This window comes from Pantherophis guttatus, chromosome 2 (genome assembly GCF_059756535.1).
Source record: "Pantherophis guttatus breed Tessera chromosome 2, ASM5975653v1, whole genome shotgun sequence".
Classification (NCBI taxonomy): Eukaryota; Metazoa; Chordata; class Lepidosauria; order Squamata; family Colubridae; genus Pantherophis; species Pantherophis guttatus.
The window spans coordinates 250,486,829-250,502,382 of record NC_142064.1 but is presented as its reverse complement, the minus strand read 5'-3'; the positions used below and the strand labels follow the sequence as shown (position 1 = coordinate 250,502,382).

General features: G+C 43.0%; 1 protein-coding gene across 4 annotated transcripts in view; it reads left to right on the top strand.

Moving 5' to 3' along the window:
• Window positions 1-15,554, top strand: part of PLXNB1 (plexin B1) — a 200,432-nt gene that overhangs the window by 163,672 nt on the left and 21,206 nt on the right. For all 4 annotated transcript variants that reach the window (XM_034431765.3, XM_060684242.2, XM_034431767.3 and 1 more), the window contains 7 exons: window positions 140-316; window positions 2,788-2,956; window positions 5,697-5,939; window positions 9,764-9,940; window positions 11,716-11,864; window positions 11,997-12,097; window positions 13,628-13,845. In XM_034431765.3, coding sequence (XP_034287656.2) covers window positions 140-316; window positions 2,788-2,956; window positions 5,697-5,939; window positions 9,764-9,940; window positions 11,716-11,864; window positions 11,997-12,097; window positions 13,628-13,845 — 1,234 coding nt within the window. The remainder of the gene's footprint in view (window positions 1-139; window positions 317-2,787; window positions 2,957-5,696; window positions 5,940-9,763; window positions 9,941-11,715; window positions 11,865-11,996; window positions 12,098-13,627; window positions 13,846-15,554) is intronic.

The window sequence follows — 15,554 nt, the reverse complement described above, 5'->3', positions numbered from 1 at the left end:
CTATCTAATATTTCTTATATTATTTTATTTATTTTTCTCCCCTTTTCTTCACTCTGTTTTATTGTTTTGTGGTATCAGTAGACTAAATCTTTTCTAGAGTAAGTTTATATATTTCTCTTGCTTTCTTTTCCTTCTAAAGCCATTCTGAGATGCAGGAACATGAGTTGCTATGCCAGACAAGCGCCAGTAATGTGTCTACAGAGTTTTCCATCACAGTCAAATACGGCGATCAAGAACGGAGGTTGGAGCATTCCTTCTTCAAATACACCCTTGACCCCAACATCACCTATGCAGAACCAGCCAAGAGTTTCCAGAGGTAACAGCAAATAGGGCAGATCTTGAGATGAAGCTTTGTGGTTGGTAAATCCTGTCCCTTCTGCTCGTGGTTGACTAGGATTGATAATTTTAGGAGTCCAGTGGTGTCTAAAGAAGAACAGATCCCTATCCTATCTTATGCTGAGGTATTTTAGCATTTAAGGATTAAATGACCTGCAGGTTTCTGTCATGCTGTCTATTGGTGTTTCCGAACCAGCGGTGGAGATCATTGGTACATCATGAGGACTATGCTAGGGGTTCCTGATATAAAAGCCAAAATAAAATAATAATTAAAACTAAAGCAAAATCTCAGAAGACAGTTGGGGCAAATCTAACGTGTTTTCAGTCATTTTCCAATTTTATATGTAAATGTAATGTTGAGGTTTAATGTTGAGATACCATTTGAAGAAGAGCATGGGTGCCATCATGCTACAGTCAGTGGCATTGTAGACATGATGCAGTGATCCTCCAAATCGCTTGGATGATGATGATGTCCTGGTCCACATAAAGGAGAAGCTAACCTGTATCAAAAACTAGTTAGTCTTCCTGAAGAGAAAGCAGCCAGTGTAGGTTTTGTATCTCCCCATTACAATTCCCCAGATCAGATCAAAATTTCCAACCAGTAGCTGTTCTCGGGAGTCAGACGGAGAAATGCTTTCAGCCAACGTATCTGGAGTTGCCAGTTGTGTTACCAACAAGATAGGCCTCTGGATAGCATGATTGAAAAAGAGTTTCTACCATTCTTAATTTAGCATTCTAACCACTGCAGGGTCGCAATAGCATTTAGACTTATATACCGCTTCATAGTGTTTCACAGCCCTCTCTAAGCAGTTTACAGAGTCAGCCTATGGCCCCCAACAATCTGGATCATTTTACCCACCTCAGAAGGATGGAAGGCTGAATCAACCTTGAGCCTGGTGAGAATTGAACTGCCAAATTGCAGTCAGCCAGCAGTCAGCAGAAGTAGCCTGCAGTACTGCACTCTAACCACTGCACCACTGCAGGTAGTGATTATCATCCAGTGAACCCACATATCTTCTCTACGAAGTACCAATAATTGCACAGGCAGGCAGACAATTCTGTGAACATCTTTGGACATCACAGTTTTTTCAAAGTTGTTATGTTTTGGCTATTTTCAGGTGATTTTCCTTAAACTGTGTAATAAGATAACAAGGTTATCAGAATAGAAACATAGGAGGCTGCCTTAATCTGTCTTAGATTATTGGTCCACTGAATTGTGAATTCAGACTCTATATTTATATGCGAATTTAAACTCTAGAACAATTAATCAGTGGAACAACTTGCCTCCAGAAGTAGTGGGTGCTCCAACACTGGACGTTTTTAAGAAGAGATTGGATAACCATTTATCTGAAATGCTATAGGGCCATGATGGCGAACCTATGGCACACGTGCCACAGATGGCACATGGAGCCATATTGGTGGGTACGTGAGCTTTGCCCTAGCTCAGCTGTGGCGCACATGTGCACGCCGGCCAGCTGATTTTCAGCCCTTCCGGGCCCACCGGAAGTCAGGAAACAGGCTGTTTCCGGCCTCCGGAGGGCCTCGAAGGGGGGGGGGAGGAGGTCATTTTCACCCTCCCTAGGCTCCTAGAAAGGCTCTGGAGCCTGGGGAGAGCGAAAAACGGGCCTTCCAGTCCCACCGGAAGTTGGCAAATTGCCTGTTTCCAGTCTCTGGAGGGCCTCCAGGGGAGTGGGGAAGGCCGTTTTCACCCTCCCTAGGCTCCAAGAAAGCCTCTGGATCCAGGGGAGGGCAAAAAACAGGCCTACCGGGCCCACCGTGCCATTGCGTGCCAAAAGCGGGGGAAGCGCAGGGGGGCAGGGTGCATTGAAATATGGGTATGGGCATACACACACACGACCCCCCGCGCGACCCCCGCTTTTGACACGTGACGGCAAAAAGATTAGCCATCACTGCTATAGGGTCTCCTGCCTGAGCAGGGGGTTAGACTAGAAAACCTTCAAAGTCTCTTCCAACTCTGTTGTTATTGTTGTTATAATGGTGGGACACAGTCTGTTGTTAACCCACAATCTGTTTGCACTACTGCTCTTATTGGCCCCAGACCAGAGGTTGAGTGGCCATGAATTGTAGAAGTTGTTCTCTGAACCATTTGGACAGCACCAAGCTGCCACCTCCTGTTCTACGCTACCTACTGAGGCCAATGTGATAGGATCTATGAGGTTGGCAAGAATCACTCTGGGATTGTCTTTCATTACTTTAATGCAGACATAGGCAGCTATGGTCACTTAAGAACCTGTGGACTTCAACTCCCAGAATTCCTGAGCCAGTATGACTGAATGGCTGGCTGAGGAATTCTGGGAGTTGAAGTCCACAGCCCGTAAAGGGGCCACCGTTGCCCACCCCTGTCTTAATGAAACAATTCCGAAGCTTCAAATACCAAAACTAAACGTGCTAAAACCGTCAACGTTTGTTCATCTGTATGCATGATTTCAGTGGCGGGCGAGAGATAAGAGTTCGAGGACATAACCTCGATGTCGTGCAGTGGCCAAAAGTCCGTGTCACAATTTCACCCTTGGAGCGCCGACGTCGGGGAGTGGGAAGATGGCGTAGGATTATTCCAGAAACAGGATGTCTAGAGAACGCTCTCTGCAGTGTCCAGCAAGTAAGTGAGATTAAAAAAAAATATTTCCCTTAGCCTGTTTCAAGTTAATTCTAGAGGGATCCCGGTTGGAGAATTAAGAACCATGTCCTGCTCTCTTCAGAGCCAAGAAGAATCAGGTGGATTGAAGACAGTTCAAAAGTTTGGATATTATTCCAACAGTCAGAGCCATTTGGCTTCAGCTGATTTTTCTAGCATGCCACGCATGGGGGAAAGGAGCCATGTTCTATTCTGGAGGCATTCTTGAGATCACTCAGATGGCAAAGACCAGTTCCCCACCTATCCAAAGAGCCAGACTTTAAAAAGCATGGCTTTAAATTACAGGAAGGCAAATTCTTATCGAGTGTTAGAAACAACTTCCCAAACAGTAAGAATTACTTTGACAGTGGAACCAATTACAGGTAGTCCTAGACGTACGACCACAATAGAGCCCAAAATTTCTGTTTTTAAGCAAGACAGTTGTGAGTTTTGCCCCCACTTTATGACCTTTCTTGCTGCAGTTAAGTGAATCACTTCAATTGTATAGGGTTTCCTGCCTAAGCAGGGGGTTGGACTAGAAGACCTCCAAGGTCCCTTCCAACTCTGTTGTTCTCTTCTCTTCTCTTCTCTTCTCTTCTCTCCTCTCCTCTCCTCTCCTCTCCTCTCCTCTTCTCTTCTCTTCTCTTTTACTCTACCCTAGCCTACCCTAGCCTACCCTACTCTACTCTACTCTATCCTACCCTACCCTACCCTACTCTACTCTACTGTACTCTACTCTATTCATTGTTAGAACCACAGTTGTTAAGTGAAACTGGCTTTCCCACTGACTTTGCTTGTGAGAACTTCACAAAAGGTGCTCACAGGATCCCGGAACACTGCAACCGTCATAAATATGAACCAGTTGCCAAGTTTTAATCATGTGACCATGAGGATGCTGAAATCGGTCATAAAACTGTCATTTTTTTCAGTGCCATTGTGACTTCAAATGGTCACTAAATGAGCGGTTGTAAGACGAAGACTACCTACAACCGAAGAAGTGGTGGGCTCCAATTCCCTAGATATGTTTCCTTTCACTAGAAAGTAGAAATTAGGTAGCCCTCAGCGAGGAATGCTTCAGTTTGGGATTCCTGCATTGAGGGATGGATCTACTGGCCTCTTCTATCTCTATGATTCATTATCTTTGGCCTTTCTAGGAAATTTTCTGCTATGCTGGGGAGTGGGGTGCCCTTTCTGCACTGCCAAGGACTCTGACAAATCTTTATTACACTTATTTTAAGCAAATGCTGCTAATAGAGATGTTTGATTCTTGGGGTTTCCTTAGGAATTTCCTTGACTTTGCTTGTGAGAAGGTCACAAAAGGGGACATGGCAACGGTCATAATTATGAGTCAGTTCACAGGCGTCTGAATTTTGTTCACATGACCGTGGGGAAGCTGCAATAGTCATAAGTGTGAAAAACGGTCATAAGTCACCTTTTTCATTGCTGTGGTAACTTTGAAGTGCCACTAAAGGAACTTTTGTAAGTCGAGGATTACCTGTACAACTATCCCATGTAGCATAATTCCCACCCAGTTTTCCCCTCTCTGGAACCTAAACCTTCTCAGCTAGCAATGATCGGCCATTTTGTATGTTTCATTTCCAGCGGTGGGCTTCAGACCCACCGGTTCGCTGTGCGTATGCGCCTTTCACACATGTGCCTGGCCTTCCATGCATGTGCTTTGCTCGTGCACGTGCCTTCCACGCATGCGCCCGGCCTCGGAAATGTGGCTAAATAGGACAGCATAGCGCCGGGGTGGGTGGACAGGCCCACCCGCGATCTCCACTACCGGTTCGGGCGAACCGGTCTGAACCAGCTGAATACCACTTCTGTTCGTGTCACCAAAAATAGATTACTTTTTAAAGATTTTTGTTTATCCCACCTTTATTATTTTTATAAATAATTCAAGGCATAGAACATACCTAATACTCCTTCTCCCTCCGATTTGCCCCATAATAACAACCTTGTAAGATGGATTGGGTTGAGAAAGAGTGAGTGGCCTAGGGGCACCCAGCCGTCTTTCATACCTGAGACAGGACTAGAACTCCCAGTTTCCTGGTTTCTAGCCTGATGCCTTAATCATTACACCAGACTGGCTCAGTTGTAGCAAAGCAGGCAGAAGGAATCATAACCAAATGTGAGTCTCTCATATATATATGTATATATATATATATATGTGTGTGTGTGTGTATATATATATATATATATATATATATATATATATATATATATTAATCGTTCATTGTTTAAATATATCAACAGTACCTTTTTACTATTGGATTTATGTGATTTTTTTTCCTTTACACAACTTACTGCAAATTGTATTAATCATTAATGTATTTTCATGTAAAGGTGGCACATACATCTGACTCCCAAACCCTATCACATTCCCCCCTTCCCCCCCAAGCTCTCTGTAAAATAGGTTGGACTGAAAAGCAAAATATAGAGTCGAAGCTTCCCTTGTTCACTTGGGTCTTACAGGTTTTGGTCCAAAATTCTAAGCTCTAACTCAGTCTACTGTGCTTGGAGACTTGGGTATAGGAATGGGTCTTGGAAAAGGGTATGGAGAGCCACTTCAGAAATTTCTTGGAAATAGAAATTTAGAATAGAATTCTTTATTCTTGTGTGTGATTGGACACGCAAGGAATTTGTCTTTGGTGTATATTTCTTGAAAACAGTAGCTTTGGAAGAATTGTAGTCATTCATTTCTCCTCCTTTCTGATCCTAGTTTGAAGAGCCATGTCTGGTCAACTCCTCCAACCTCATACTTTGCAAGACTCCAGCAATTAAGCCATTGTCCCACCCCATTCAAGTAAAACTGGAGTTTGTCCTGGATAATCTCAGCTTTGACTTCAATGCCTTTCATCCCACTGGCTTTTCTTATGAAGTTGACCCTTTCCTGAAACCCCTCAATACAGACGACATCACCAAACCCTACCGTCACAAGCCTGGAAGCATCATCTCCGTGGAGGTAAACGGAACAACTTGTTCTGCATAAGTGGAGGCAATGCCCCTTCTTTGGTTATTGGCTGTGATCATCCTGTATTATGTAGGATACTGCTCTTACGTCTGAGGTTCTCAGGGTACAGTGTTTTATTTTTTCTCATTTCTGAACCGTCCATCTCTCTCAAAGAAGGAGTCTGGATGGTGCACAACAAAATATTAAAATAAAAGAAAGTATATACAAATTTTTAAAGTATTATACATTTCTTTATAAATAAATAAACAACTGTACGTGTATTTGTATATGTACAGTAATTGATCCATTCATTAATTTACATTGCACATTTCCTCTAGGATCTCATGGTGATATAGCTAGTCTTCTATCCACTCATTTTTCCCCCCACAGCTAGAGAGAGAAATGTCAGGTTGAGATAACTCAAAATCTGCTATTAGTTTCTATGGCTGATGGTGGCTGGAATTGGGATATGCCTTGTCCTAGCCAACACATCATACCGAACACTGATGAGCCAAGTAAAGCAAGAAGAATATTATTCTTTCCGGTTTACAAATAGTCTGCCTCAGGCTTGGACATTCTGTATAACCCTTGGGGATAATAATCTAAGATGTTATAGATCAATGACCCCCAACCTTTTGGGCATCAGGGACCAGTTCTGTAGAGGGAGGTGTCAACTCTGAAGTGAACCTGGCTGAAGCCATCTTTTGCTGCCTCATAGTTGCCACGAACCCTGAAAGTGGGAAGGGAGGTGGGAAATAGATAGACCGGCTAACAGTCAAAATAAAAAGTTTTCCTGTGGGAACCAAGGTCATCTTAACAGGTGGCTTGTGGAAGGAGGAGAGGAATTATTATTATTATTATTATTATTATTATTATTATTATTATTATTATTATTCATATTTCTATGCCGCCCATTCTCCGAGGACTCTGGGCATCTTACAACAATTGACAATATACTAAATAGCATATTGCCCCCAACAATCTGGGTCCTCATTTTACCCACCTCGGAAGGATGGAAGGCTGAGTCAACCTTGAGCCAGTGAGATTTGATCTGCTTATCTGCTGAACTAGCAGTCAGCTGAAGTAGCTGCAGTACAGCACTCTAACCACTGCGCCACCTCGGCTCTTGTTGGAATGGCCAAGCAGCCCTGCCAGCTATTTTCATTGGACAATGTGACCGGTGACATCTGGGAGGGAGGATTTTTGCTCTTTTAATTAGGTGAAAACCGTGGAAACTTTTAGAGTTGGTTTTCACTGGCTGTGCCGATATGACGTATCCAATAAACATGTTCTTTGAGGAATCTACCTGCCTTGGAGTTCTGCTTTTCGTGGGTGCGTTATTTGGAACGCTGACAAGAGGTTTTTCCACGGACTGGAAGGGGCATGGTTTCGTGTGCTGCCTCCATCCCGTGGATGGAGGTTCGCTTGTTTGTGTGGCCCAGTTTCTGGCATGCCGCAGACCGGTGCCATCCACGGACAAGGGGTTGGGGACCCCTGCTGTAGACCTCCTCTAGTTGCATAAACCTGACAGATCCTTTTAACACAGGGATGAAGGATCTATGATTTTTCCAATTTTTCTCGCCTACAATTCCCTTTAGCATTAATCTCTGGATTGGGGTTGGGAAAAAAAATGGATGAAAAGGAAATAATAAATGTAAGGGGTGTTGAAAACTTATATGGCTGCAGGCATGGATGAATTAACCAGAGAAGAATTAAAGTATGGGTGTGATTAAAATATGGATGTGGTTTGTTTATGGGGAGCTAGAAACTTACGTAATATGTACATGAGGGGTGCATCTGTGCCTCATGAACTGGAGGAATGCCACTATTGTTCCTTTATACCAATGTTTTTCAAACTTGTCGGCTGGAGAATTCTGGAAACTGAAGGCCATTCATCTTAAAATTGCCAACTTTGAAAAACACAGCTTAATTCAAGTGGAAAAGTAGGAAGAACAAATGCTAACACTGCATGGAGCTTGGTTTGCTGACATAGCCTGGGAATGTTTGACAGAAGTCTGGTTTAATGGATAGAAGGATGACAATGAATAACATTTGGGAAATGAAGTGGGGTACTACACCTGGCGGGGGATGCATGAGCCAATTTTTTTTTGCTCTTAGCAAGTCTTTGAGAAATGTGTGAACATGAGAAGAAAGATTAATGCAGAAAAAGCATAACTGCCAGAAAACGAATCATAAAACAAACAGGTTTGAGGTACAATGTATTTTGTACAGAGTTCAAATTTAGTTATAGAATGTAATAAACTATGATGGAACAGGAGCATGTTTGGTAATCATTGGAATTCACAGAGACGCAAGACCTTCAATCTGTCCTCTGCCCTCAGCCCAGAAATGTAGCTGGGACTTGCCTACCCCTAACAAGCTAGTGATTATTTTCTTTTTCTTTTTGTTTATTTATTTGGAAACTGGAAATGAACAGACTAGGGTCCCTCAAAATAGACAGTACTGTATTGATGGGACAATGCAAGGTGTCGATACTCTTGTTATTAGTATTATTCATAGTATTATTAAGTAAAGTAGCGTTTGTTAAATTATTTCATATAATAAATGTTTGTTGAGGTCAGCAAACAACCTGAAACTTCATGAAGGAGTTGATGAGCTGTTGGGGAGCTCAGTTGAATTGATGTAGAGCAGGGATGTCAAACTCAAGGCCCGAGGGCCGGATTTGGCCCGTGCGGCCGCCCTGGAAACAGAGGACCGGCCTGCAGTGCTTCTGCCAGTGAAAACTGTTAAGGAATATGCGCAGAGTAACCCTTGAGTAAAAAGGTTGTGCACATGAGAAACGGCTGAGAGTGATTGTGAATAAGCACTATCAATACACAGACACACCGAGTTGTGATACTCTTTTACTTTTAGGAAAAAACAAAGCAAAGTCCAATAAACAATCCAGATAACGGATTGTTATAAAGATAAAGATAGTTAAATTGTCAATCCAGGGATATTCCAAGAACAAAGTCTTCTTACCAGTTGTTGTAGTCATATGCAATAAAACAGTTCTTTTTGGAGTTGCAAACAGGAACAAGTACAGCAGTAAAACAGTAGAAACAGCAGTGATCATGCAGAGAGAACAGGCAGAGAGGAGCAGAGGTAGCAATAATAATGTAATAAGAAAAATAAGCTATGATTCAAGCTTCCTCTTAAGTACGTTGGCTACAGAGCTAGCCAATCAGAATACAGTATGATGCAATACAGCATTACAGTCTTAAAGCTATACATTACATTTTGATGCAAACATGCATTGATGGTTTATATATATTGCCAACCCAACCAGTTAGGCCATAACCATTCCCTAACAAAAACAGGCTCCCGAGCTCCGTTTTTGGCTGCCACGGCCTCCTGCAATCCTCTGCCAGTGAAAATGGAGGTCGGGAGCCCGTTTTCGCTGGCAAAGCACTCGGGTCACCACAGGTGCCCCCAACAGCAGTGATGTTGAGATGGCCACGCCCATCTTGGCCACGCCCACCCTGGCCCCCTGAGGCCAAATACAACCCTGATTCGACCCTCAACGAAATCGAATTTGACACCCCTGGTGTAGAGTAACCAAAGGAGCTTTTTCAAAAGGCAGCTGGCCTTTTTTTTTCCCCTTGAAGATATTTCGCTTCTCATCCAAGAAGCTTCTTCAGTTCTGTAATCCTTCCATCCTCCACCATTCAGTCGGAAATGAAGAAGCTTCTTGGATGAAAACAAAGGAAAAACAAAGTCCAGTTGCTTTTTGAAAAAGCACCTTTGGGACAACCATGACCTGGATAACTGAGAATCTCCATTGACATGGTGTAGAGTAACTTTTCATAAGGGTGTCCTTATCTCTGTTCCTCCAGGGAGAAAATCTGGATCTGGCCATTTCTAAAGATGAAGTGAAAGCCATGATTGGAATTGGGGTCTGCTCAGTCAAGACCCTAACGAAGAACCACCTGTATTGTGAGCCTCCTACTGAACAACCGGCTCCTCAGCACCGGGCTAAACGGGAAGGTACCGATTCACTGCCAGAATTTACGGTAAGAAATAGTCTAGGGCAGTGTTTCTCAACCTTGGATACTTTAAGTTGGAAGGATTTCAACTCCCAGAATTCTGGGAGTTGAAATCCACCTATCTTAAAATGATCAAGGTTCAGAAACACTGGTCTAGGGATACTGAGAATTAAATTCAATCCAGAATGGGAAACTTGGTTTAGGAACTTGGTGTTCTGCTTTAGAAATTGCAATGATGTGTAATCCATTTGGGGTGGGTGGGGAATGAAAATTTTTGGTCATTGGTTTCTTCCTTCACCATCAGCAGCTCTGAGGGTATATTGAATGGGTGTCCCACTTTTTGGCTTCCCTGGGCTGCATTTAGTGAGGAGGAATTGTCTTCAGCCGCATCTAAAATATATAATATAGTTTATGTATATAAATATTGCTAAAAGAGCCTTGGTGGCGCAGCAGACTAAAGTGCTGTTAAGTAGCACCAGCTGCCTGCAATTACCGCAAGTTTGAATCTCACCAGGCTCAAGGTTGACTCAGCCTTCCATCCTTTCGAAGTAGGTAAAATGAGGACCCGGATTGTGGGGGCAATAAGCTGACTTTGTATAAAAAAGAACACCGCTTAGGGGGGCCCAAAAGCCCTACTAAGCAGGTATATACCTATATAAAAGAGCCTTGGGAGTACAGGGGTTTAAGGCACCCTGTTATTAAGCTGGTTATTAAGACCAGCTCCCTGCAATTACTGCAGGGTTCGAATCTCGCCAAGGCTCAAGGTTGACTCAGCCTTCCATCCTTTCTAAGGTAGGTAAATTGAGGACCCAGTTGTGGGGGCAATAAGCTGACTTTGTATAAATATACAAAAGGATGAAGGCTATTGCTGAGCACATTGTAAGCCGCCCTGAGTCTTTGGAGAAGGGCGGCATATAAATCAAATTTAAAAAAAAATAAAATACAAAAGTATGAAGGCTATTGCTTAACGCATTGTAAGCCGCCCTGAGTCTCCGCAGAAGGGCGGCATATAAATTGAACTAATAAATAAATGAAAATAAAATCACATAAAAATGTTTAAGTTTACAATATTTTAACAGTTAGAGCAATTAGAACAGTTAGAACAATTAATTTAACAGTTAGAACAACAGTTAGAACAATTAATCAGTGGAACAACTTGCCTCCAGAAGTTGTAAATGGTCCAACACTGGAAGTTTTTAAGAAGAGATTGGACAACCATTTCTCTGAAATACTACATAGGGTTTCCTGCCTAAGCAAGGGGCTTGGATTAGAAGACCTCCAAGGTCCTTTCCAACTCTGTTATTCTATCTTGTGGGGCTGCATTACTAGCTGTCCAGGGCTTCCTGCGGCTCACAGGTTGCACACACCCTGGTCTATCAGATAAAGGATCTCAAATTCTTGTCAATAAAATGAAAGTTCAGAAAATAATGCCAAAAGGAAGAAAAAATAGGACTGGTGGTTAGCTGTGATGCTTGAGAAATTGTGATGGGATGTAGTGAGGAGGTGGATCCCCAGGAGGGAGGGGTGCATTCCAGAGGAGTAAATCAGCCCAGATATTATGAGAGAAAGAGGGTGAAGACAGTCCCTCCCTAATAGTTCACAGAGTATATTGTAGACGCAGACAGTAGAATGCTCAGTCTGGCAAGATTCTGTCTATAGGCATGAAAATAACTCAGCTTGGAAGAGTTGACACATGTCATTCATAGTTTTGAGCCTGACAGAAATATTATGTTTGTCCAGGTTGATGCAATACGTACTGTTATCTCCCAGGCTGTTGTATTTACATGTTTGTCCTCCTGCAGGTTCAAATGGGGAACAAGAATTTCTGGCTCGGACGTGTGCAATATGACACAGAGAGTCAGCTCACTTTCCCCCTGGAGGCCCGGATTGGCTTGGGAGTGGGGACCTCTTTTGTGGCTTTGATTGTACTCATCATCGTCTTCATCTACAGGTGAGAAGAGGGTGGTCAGTTGTGGTCATAAGTCGAGGACTACGTTTATATGATCCAATGAAGGGGGTACCTGCATAATATCTGGGAAGAAAGGGACTAGCATGGTTTTTTATTTTCTTTTTTTCATTATAGGCGAAAGAGCAAACAAGCTCTGAGGGATTACAAAAAGGTTCAAATCCAGCTCGAAAATCTGGAAACAAGTGTTCGGGATCGGTGCAAAAAAGAATTTACAGGTACCACTTCTGATTCTATCCTTTTTTACAGTCACAGATCAGAATTAAAAATAAAATAAAATGAAAAACAGAACAAAACAAAACAAAAAAGTTAATATTACATTACAGTTAGTGGTGAGATTGCCGATGAGTGGCTAAAGTCTGCCTCATTTTACAGACATGATAATAGAATTTAACTTCATTCTCATACTGAACTGATAGTAGCAGCTGTATACATAAAATACATTACAATTTCCCAGATATTTTTCCAGGTAAGGAGTTATGAGTCTCTGAATCCTTATAGAGGGAACAATATAACAGCATTTGAGCTGTAGTTTCAATGGCCCCTTGTCCATAAAGGCGCAGTCTCAGGTCATATGGGGCTTATTTATATCAGCCTTCCAAAATTGCCATGGAAGAGTATGCTAGAGTTAGTACCCTTTGAAATTTAGAAATAATTATACAATATAGCTGGTTTACGAAGGGAGTCTCAAGAAAATGTTCTTAAGTACTGCAGATAGATCCTTTTGGATTTCCTGGCCTTTAGTACATTGTTTAAATGGGGACAGTAAGACAACTGACTGACTGTGCCCAGCTCACCATGGGCATCTTGCCGTGCCCAACTTGCCATGGGACAATCCACATGGGATAGCTCAATGCGATAAATGTTATCCGACGCTGTTCCTTCTCCATTATTTCCATTTTTGTCAATGAAAATAATGTCGAAGAAACAGTGGCGGATAATACCGCGTTTCTCCAAAAAGAAGGCCAGGTCTTATTTTCTTTTCACCACCGAAAAAACGGCTAGGCCTTCTTTTTGGAAGGTTCTAATTATTGACTCACCTCGCAGTGGTGGCAGCCCCGACAGCCCCACCCAGCAGGAGCCCGCTGCTGGCCCACTTCTTCTGCGGCCGCTTGCCGCCACTCAATCTGGAGCTCTGTTATTGGCTGCAGATGCCTTCTGGCAGGCATCTAAAGGTGAAATGGAGGCCGGGGCAATGCGTGCGAGTGGCGGCAAGCAGCCGCAGAAGAAGGTGAGGCAGGTATCATGGTGTACGAGGCCTGGTAAGTAGGGCAGCTCCACCACCCCCATCCCCACGCTAGCTTATTTTTTACCTGTGTGCCTCGCCCGACCCCCTGTACCCTGGGGTGAACGGGGTCTTAATTAGAGCTAATTTTGTAGGTGGGGCTTAATTTGATCACATGTGCTCAAAAACGTAATAGGGCTTCTTTTCAAAGTGGCTCATCGTTTTGGAGAAACACAGTATTTATCACGTTGAGTTATCCCACATCAAATTGTCCCTCAGCGAGTTCTCCCACGATTGAGTTGGCGGTGACAAAATTGTAGCGAGATGGCTGCAGCAAGTTGTCTATGGCAAGAGGTCCCATTCTGGCTTAAACGTACTGAGTGCACCTCATAGATGAAGATGGCATGTTCGCTCAATTCCTGATATAAGGCAGAAACATTTTTAGTTTTCTACATTTATGACACACACAGACCCTCTCTTGTCAGGCCACTTCCACGTCTTGTGTGATTCCCTCTGTTTCTAGACCTCATGACTGAAATGATGGATCTCACCAGTGACTTGGTTGGCACCGGGATTCCTTTCCTGGACTACAAATCCTATGCAGAACGCATCTTCTTTCCGGGCCACCGGGAGTCCCCACTGCAAAGGGACCTTGATGTGCCTGAATCTCGGAGGCAGACAGTTGAACAAGGCCTAGTACAGCTCTCTAATCTCCTCAACAGCAAGCTCTTTCTCACCAAGGTATGTTTTAAATATGGAATCAAATCAAATTAACCACACAAAACAGAGTTCTGCCATGGCAGGATCCAGACTGTAACAAATAGACTAAAATGTTGCATTTAGTATGCTATGGCTAGGTTTCCATAATAATACCCAGGCTTGTTTTAAGGCCTACAGACTGCACTCAAATAACATGCTAAACTTGTTTGGTTTCAAAAAAGCCAATGCAATCCTAAATTGCATTAACAAAGAGATACAATCAATATCAAATGAGGTACTAATATCACTCTATAAAGCCTTAGTAAGACTGAACCTAGAATACTGCATCCAGTTTTGGTCACCACACTATAAAAAAGATGTTGAGACTCTAAGAAAAAGTGCAGAGAAGAGCAACCAGGATGATTAGGGGACTGGAGGCTAAAACATTCGATGAACAAATGTTGCAGGAACTGGGCATGGCTAGTCTAGTGAAGAGAAGGACCAGAGGAGAATAGCAGTGTTCCAATATTTGAGGAGTTGCCATAGAGAGGTGGGGGGTCAAGCTATTTTCAAAGGCACCCGAAGGCCAGACAAGGAATAATGGATGGAAGCTGATCAAGGAGAGATTCAACCTAGAAATAAGGAGAACTTTTCTGACAGTGAGAACAATCAAACAATAAAACAGCTTTGCCTTCGGAAGTTGTGGGCGCTTCATCACTGGAAGCTTTCAAGAAGAGACTGGACTGCCCTCTGTCAGAAATGGCGTAGGATCTCCTGCTTGGGTGGGAGGGTTGTACTAGATGACCTACAAAGTCCTTTCCAACTCTGTTAATCTGTTAAAAAAAAACTTGGCTTGTTTTTTTTTTTATTGCCTTGGCATGTTGTGCGAATCTAGCCTGCTCGTTGAATTTTTAGTATAATTGTGCAAATGCAGAAAACGGGTAACCCAGTGACAAAGTTAAATGGTGTTGTGCAAAGTCAGTGTACATGAAGCATAAAATCAATTTCCCAGTCACCAGGATAGAAAAATATTGGAAAGCCTATTAGCAGTTATTACAATATGTTTTTAAAAAGAATCTCCTGAGCATATGACTGTTACTCAGTGGAACTTTTTATTTAAAAAGTTTTATAACAAAAGCCTGTTACAGGCAGTCGTGGACTCACAACCAGTTGTTCAAAGTTCCTACTTGGGTGCTTCTTAGCACTTAGACTTATATATCGCTTCATAGTGCTTTTACAGCCCCCTCTAAGTGGTTTACAGAGTCAGCATATTGCCCCCAACAATCTGGGTCCTCATTTTACCGACCTCGGAAGGATGAAAGGCTGAGTCAACCTTGAGCCAGTGAGATTTGAACTGCCAAACTGCAGCTAGCAGTCAGCTGAAGTAGACTGCAGTGCTGCACTCTAATCACTGCACCACCTTGGCGCTATGGCACCTGGGCACTGTTCTGTCCCCGTCCCACACACGCACCCCCACAGACAGCCCGGAGTTAATAAGCCATACGACAAAATCTTTGAAGATAAAGCTGGCAGCAACCCAGTGGCTAGCTGCCAATTCAGACTTTATTCACACAAAAGAAAGATTAGACTGCAAGCATTCCGATAAAGCAGGCAAAGTTTCAGCAATACAAGGATTAGTCCAAATGCAGTCCGACAAGGCAGGCAGAAGTCCAGTAATGCAGAGATCATGGATTATTTCTAGTTTTTGCTCGTCACAAACTGAACCGGCCACCACACCCATTTATACCCTG